The sequence below is a fragment of the Epinephelus moara genome, chromosome 12, assembly GCF_006386435.1.
Source record: "Epinephelus moara isolate mb chromosome 12, YSFRI_EMoa_1.0, whole genome shotgun sequence".
In the NCBI taxonomy this organism is placed as follows: Eukaryota; Metazoa; Chordata; class Actinopteri; order Perciformes; family Serranidae; genus Epinephelus; species Epinephelus moara.
In genome coordinates, this window is record NC_065517.1 from 24,290,472 (window position 1) to 24,297,076 (window position 6,605).

Here is a 6,605-nt window from a genome sequence, read left to right on the forward strand (position 1 = left end):
CCGCGGGACGATAATGGTACGGTCGGCTGCGCTGTCAAGTTGAAAGTGCTCATTTCAAGGGCAGTTAGGAGTTTGTGTCTATTCTGTCCCGTTTACCCAGCTATCACTAACATGAACATGCTGTGCAGAGTTGGCCAAATACGCAGGTAAAACGGATATCACCTCAGCATTTAGTGGCATTACCCTGTTCAAAGAGCAAATGGGATTAAGACAGCTGACTCCTGCTAGCAGCGTTGAACTTGAGACAGTTGTTTATTTAGAGCTAACAGCTAACGTTAGCTAACTTAGTGTAGCAGCACGGGGTTAGCTTGTGGCGCACCATATAAAGTATTTAGCTTAACTATGGTAAAGTCCTGCTCTCATGGCCTTCAGTGTGAATTGTTAACTTCATGTTATATTTGGATACACGTATTTATTGCTAGCTAACTCAGTGCCACCTGCTCATTCAGCTAATATCTAAACACTTAACAGTTAACCAAGGTACTGTGCTTGAATTCACATGTAACACCAGAAATTTGGGTCACTTACAGCCAGTTGCTCAAGGCTTATCAAACAGGACTTGTGCCAGGCTATATTGGGCTAATATTGTGCAATTTGATAACACAGACACCATTGTTAGCTATGTTATTCTTGTCTCTCCATACATTTATAAATTATTGTTCATGCTCAGCCGTATGCCACATTTATCTTTCATGCTGGCTACACTAAACCTGACTAAAAGCTGAATTCTGGTTGGTAAGTTTCACCTCTGATTTGTTCCAGGTGTGCAGCCAGCCTCAGCCAAACTATAAACCAGGTAGCTGCATCCAGGCAGAAGCACACGCTCCCTGACCTGACCTACGACTATGGTGCCCTGGAGCCCCACATCAACGCAGAGATCATGCAGCTGCACCACAGCAAGCACCATGCCACATATGTCAACAACCTCAATGTTACAGAGGAGAAATATCAGGAGGCGCTAGCAAAGGGTACGATCTCACACAAACTTATTAGATCAAGTTTCAAATGTCTATCAGGGTACAATTTATATGTCAGCATTTATGTCAGGAAAACATCTGTACATTTCCTGACATCTGTTAATATATTGTTAAGTTGTCTTCATGTTCACCTGCATGTATTTGACTTGTATTTTAGGAGACGTGACCACTCAGGTTGCCCTCCAGCCTGCTCTGAAGTTTAACGGAGGCGGCCACATTAACCACACTATCTTTTGGACAAACCTTTCTCCAAATGGTGGAGGCGAGCCACAGGGTAAGGCAGAAACTCATCCAGTACTCATATTTTTTTCCCCACACTGCTTAGTTTTGTATTTAACTTCAACATGCATTAAGCAACACATGACTCTGTGCTGTGAAAGGGTTGTTAGTAGCGCTGGACGTGAGTGAACAGCCAACTCTGCAGCTCATTGTGTTTGCATTATTAGCCCTCACAATGACTCTATTTTTGAGTCTTACCACACTCTCCAGCCACCAGTATAAAACATAAGCAGCCACTCCCTGTTAACAAGCTCAGACATGCTGAAAATATACCACATTTGTAACACCAATCAGCAGAGAATAACGTCAGTGAGTGGCTTGTGAAGCATCCAGTAAGCTTAAGTACAAGGCTTTTATATTAAATTAATATGTGTGGTGTGTATATTAGGTGGGCAGAAACATGACTCCAGTGTCTGTCCATTAGCTGGCGGTGGCTCAGCTTTGTGCATTTTCTTTTGTCATTCTGCCCTCTAGTGGTCCAAAATGCTGCCAAAACAGCTGATATGGAGACATTTTGCGTTCTTAAAAATAAATTTTCCTGCTATGTTATTTATTGCATAATTATTAGTCAGTATGCAGCTAACAGGGCAGCTCTCTTTCAGACTATGTAAATAGAAAAATGGACTCTTTCTGATTTTGTTTTTAGCTTTTAATGTCCAGTGTTACTCTGAATTAGGACCAGTCTGTGTCATTTCTTGTAGGGGAGCTGATGGAGGCCATTAAGCGGGACTTCGGCTCCTTCCAGAAGATGAAGGAGAAGATGTCCACAGCTACAGTGGCAGTGCAGGGCTCAGGCTGGGGCTGGCTGGGCTACGAGAAGGAGAGCGGAAGACTTCGTATCGCTGCTTGTGCTAACCAGGATCCCCTGCAGGGAACTACAGGTCAGTTGAAAACAGCTTTGAAGTAGAGACAAGATTCTTTCTATTATATGTTATTTATATTTAAAGCCACCCTCCACTCAAAAATGTGTTTTTGGTATACCAGTGCCCCCCTCACGTGTCTAACCTTGACTGTATTGACTTGTATCTGTGCAAAGTTTGTCACTAGAGGGATGTAGGGGGACAGACTTCGACACAACACTGGTAAAGGAACCTAAAACCTCCAGTACAGAGGGCAGAGTTAGCATTAGCATTGTGAAAGTTTTGACGGCAAACATGGTAGAGTGTGCAGTTTCTGGATGTAAAATGGACCCTGGAGCTTCCTTCCACTGTCTATCAAAAATTCCATCGTTGCAGAAATTATTGTATGTTTCACAAAACACTAACTCAATGTCAGCCAACGTGTTCTCAGCTACTGCTAGTTAGCCTACAAGCTAACAAACAACATAAATAAAAGATGCTAACTAACTACACTTACTGTTCCGAGACGTTGGTTGTCCCGAGTCTGGGTCTTACTAAGGCTCAAATATGTTCTGCTGAATCTCTCCGATGTTTCTTCTAACGCTAATGTTAGCAATGTAGATGCGCACTGCTCTTTCACCAGTCAACCAAGTGTGAGCAGTGCTGGAGAAAGCAGAGAACTAAACCTACCACAGTCATTTCTCAGTGATGGAAAAACAGTAGATCTTCCTTTATCTCCTTTTAGGAGTTTTTTGTTAATATTATGAAGGAAAACTGTGTTACACAAAATATTAGTAGTAGTAGTGTAAGAGCCATCCTCAGTGTGAAATGTATATGCAGGATGCTAATTTGTCCTGTAGGGGTCACTGTATTGTCATGGATGTCTGTCAATATGGGTAGGAACCATTCATTGAGGGACAGTTGTTGCTAGACGGGGAGCACACATAGTTTTTTGACCGCAACACCGGGCCACATCAAGTTTTTCATTGAAGACTACAGCGGTGAGAAATAAATTATGCATCAAAGAAGAAGAAGAAGCTGACTCTTTGTTTTCACCTGATGAGCAGCGGTCAATTAGGCCAGGCAATGGCGTCAGTCAATAAGTAGCCTGTCTATGCAGCCCCTCAGTAGCTTTAAGTGAAGGCTTAGCCGCTATTACAAGTCTTTTTACGTACTTCAAAATGTGTCTGGAGAGTGGACTTTAAACCGAGCCATTAGAGTAATTCTGTTCTGTCTCTGACCCTCAGGTCTCATCCCCCTCCTCGGTATCGATGTATGGGAGCACGCCTACTACCTTCAGTACAAAAATGTGCGGCCGGACTATGTAAAGGCTATCTGGAATGTCATCAGCTGGGAGAATGTGAGCGAGCGTCTCCAGACTGCCAAAAAGTAGAACCTAATCCCAAATATCCTCAATTTCTCCTCTCACCCTGACCTGGATTAAACAGTAGTTGCAAATAATGTTCAGTTTTATGATACATGGATTGTCAGAGTGGTGGCATTTTTTGTATTCAGAGAGTTTGGACTGTTGGATAATCCCCTGCATCAAAGTTGATTAAGTTGACTTAACAGATTACATTGTCTTTATGACAAACGTGTTGCCCTGCACACATGCAAGTTGAAGCGAAAAATTATTTGCAAGTGCTTTTTATCTCAGGTCTAATCCCGACCTTCATACCTTTTTCAAGCGCACAAATTGGCCACCTTTCACATCAAGGCTGGCTGTTGTTAATCACACCCAAATATTGTCTGGCATTAATTTAAAGTAGGTGTCCGATAAACAGAGTGAGCATATTCAGTGAGCTTTGTCTTTGACAGAATACATCGCACTAAAATCAAAGAATTTGCTGTCCATGTTTTGATGTATTATAATAAAATTATAGGATTTCAGTAATACAAGCTGCATGGTTGGTGCTTTATTCTTTTATTTTTGTGTGTTGTGACAGATAATCCAGTTAAAATGTTTTTTAAAGCTGTCGTTAGGGAGTTATAAAGGCATCAGAGAAAAGAAAAACATGGTTATTGTAGTCACAGCAGTGTACAGCACGGAGCCTTCAGAATAACAATAAAGATCAGTGTTAATGGGTGTTAAACACGGGTCATGAAATTTCTGATTTAATAAAAACAACAGTCTTAGTGAGGTAAGTGAAAGCATTTTTTACCACATTTGGTGCAGCATGCAAGATATCGAGAATTTAAATTACCAGTCCGATTCAAAGGCCTCCTCTTGGCTGTACTTCTCAGCTTTCATCTTCGTATATGGCGCTGCATGATGGCTATCAACATTTGTTTTCCCACGATTTTGTAGTGATTTAGAGATGTCTTTCTTCGACAGCACGGCCAAGTTGGCTTTAGTCCAATCAAAAGGATTAAGTTTTAGTTGGAAAAACAGTGCTTGCTGAGAAACCACAGCCCTGCTGATAAAGTCAACATGAGTGAACAAGGTGTGCAAGCAGGACGTTAAACACTAGATGAGGCATATACTGTATGTCCAGTACTGCAATAATACTTCTTAATAATAATACATTCTATTTAAAAAGGCGCCTATTGTTGTTGTGATAAAATCAGGAAGGTGGGGGTGCAGAGGGTACAGTCAGTGTAAAGTGCATATGCCAGTTTGAACAGGTGAGTTTTGAGATGGGATTTAAAGGATGTTATGCTGTTGGACTGTCAAATGTGCGGAGGTAGGGGGTTCCAGATCCTGGAGGCAGTGCAGCTGAAAGCCCTGGCACCCATAGTGCTGAGGCGTGAGGTAGGAATGGTCAGGAGACCAGCAGAGGACGAGTGCAGGGAGCGGGACGGGGTGTACTCCTGGAGAAGGTCAGAGGGCTAAGTGGGGGGCTTTGAAAGTGAGCAGAGGGTTTTTGTAATCAATCCGGTACTGATCAGGGAGCCAGTATAGCTGGGTAAGAATGAGGGTGATGTGGTGAGATGACTTGAAGCCTGTTCGAGTTTGGTGGGAAGGCCAGAGAGAACTGCATTACAACAGTCAATACGAGATGTGATAAATGTATGGACCAAGACCTCAGTGCTGCACTGGGACAGTGATGGGCAGAGTCTGGACATGTTGCGCAGGTGGAAGAAAGCAGTCTGGGTAATATTAAAACCTCCTGAACTTTTCTGAGCTGAAATATCACACTTGGGGAAGATAAAAAGTTTCCAGCCGTAAAGTTCAAGGATGTCTACAATTCCTTAGAATGTCTTAAATTCAATTTTACAAATATTAGCCCTTTAGAGTCATTGAATAGTCCTAAATTTTAATATGAGGTCTTAATTGCCACATTTTATCTTTTAATTTCTGTCGAAATGAGTCAAGCTCTTCTCTGTGAACATCTACATTTCTGATGTTACAAATCTTTAAACCTATCACCCAATACTGTCTCTTAACTTAATATTTACACTTACCTGTTGAAGAAACTCTAATAACCATATTCCTATAAACCTACCTCTGCATGGGACCACATATATACTTGCCTTTATACTTCCCCACAGTGCAGATGATGACTTGTCTTAAAAAACAGTCCTAAATTTAGTTAATAACTAAGGTTGAGCTGAATCGGATGACACAAGTGTTCGGTACAGATAAGGTTTTTACGAGTGCAAATATCATCCGAGAATATCTGTGCCTGTGATGAAGGAAAATCCTCATTTGGGTAGATGTCTTCAGTCTCTTACCAAAAATGATGATCAAAAATGATCTGACGCTCAATTCTGAGGCTGCTCTGTAAACAGTTTTTTAATAAATAGTAAATACAGTAATGTCTGATCAACCCATATTAATTTCAGGCTTAAAATAACTTCCTAACCTAACTAATGTCCCACCCAGAGTTGGTTATAACACGTTACAAAGTAACGCGTTAGAGTACTTTGATTACTTTTTGCAGTAACGAGTAACCTAACGCGTTAGTTTGCTGTTTGAGTAATCAAATACTTAAGTACATTTTCAAACAAGACATCAGTTACTTCCGTTACTTTTAGAACGCTGGTCCTTCAGCTCCGAAACAGCAACGGCTGTGTTTGGTTCTAATAACGGAGATAACGTTAAACCTATCAGTCTGAAAGAAGCCAAGGAGCTTGTGGCTCGCTACCTGGTCAGAGAAATGCTGCCCTTGTCTACGGTGGAGCCTAAATAGGTGGAGTAGGACTCGCTGACAGACATATTTGAGACTCAGGACTTGAATTATGCCTGGTACACGCTACACGCTGGTACTCACCAATTATCCCCTGTCGTCTTTCACGGCTTGTGTGATGTCACCGGGTTATTCTTGTCCTATTTTTATTACTTGCACTATTATTTGAGTCACTGCCAGAACTGCGTCTGTTCCATAGACTGTATAAAAATATGTGCCAGCAGACATGTTGTTGTAGTCACCTAAAAGCGTCAACAGATGGCAGGAGCTACATTTGAAGCGCCATACGTAAACTATCAAGCTACTGTATCTTCCACAGGAAATTCCGACAAATGTTTCAGAATAAAAGCCTATTTAGAAAATGGAGAGATTCTCTCAGC

General features: G+C 41.6%; 1 protein-coding gene across 1 annotated transcript; it reads left to right on the top strand.

Moving 5' to 3' along the window:
* sod2 (superoxide dismutase 2, mitochondrial) lies at positions 1-3,994 on the top strand. Its single transcript, XM_050058646.1, has 5 exons — positions 1-146; positions 763-968; positions 1,135-1,251; positions 1,958-2,137; positions 3,343-3,994. The coding sequence occupies exons 1-5, from the start codon at positions 112-114 to the stop codon at positions 3,486-3,488; spliced, it is 684 nt and encodes a 227-aa protein (XP_049914603.1). The 5' UTR covers positions 1-111; the 3' UTR covers positions 3,489-3,994.
* The last annotated feature ends 2,611 nt before the right edge of the window (positions 3,995-6,605 follow it).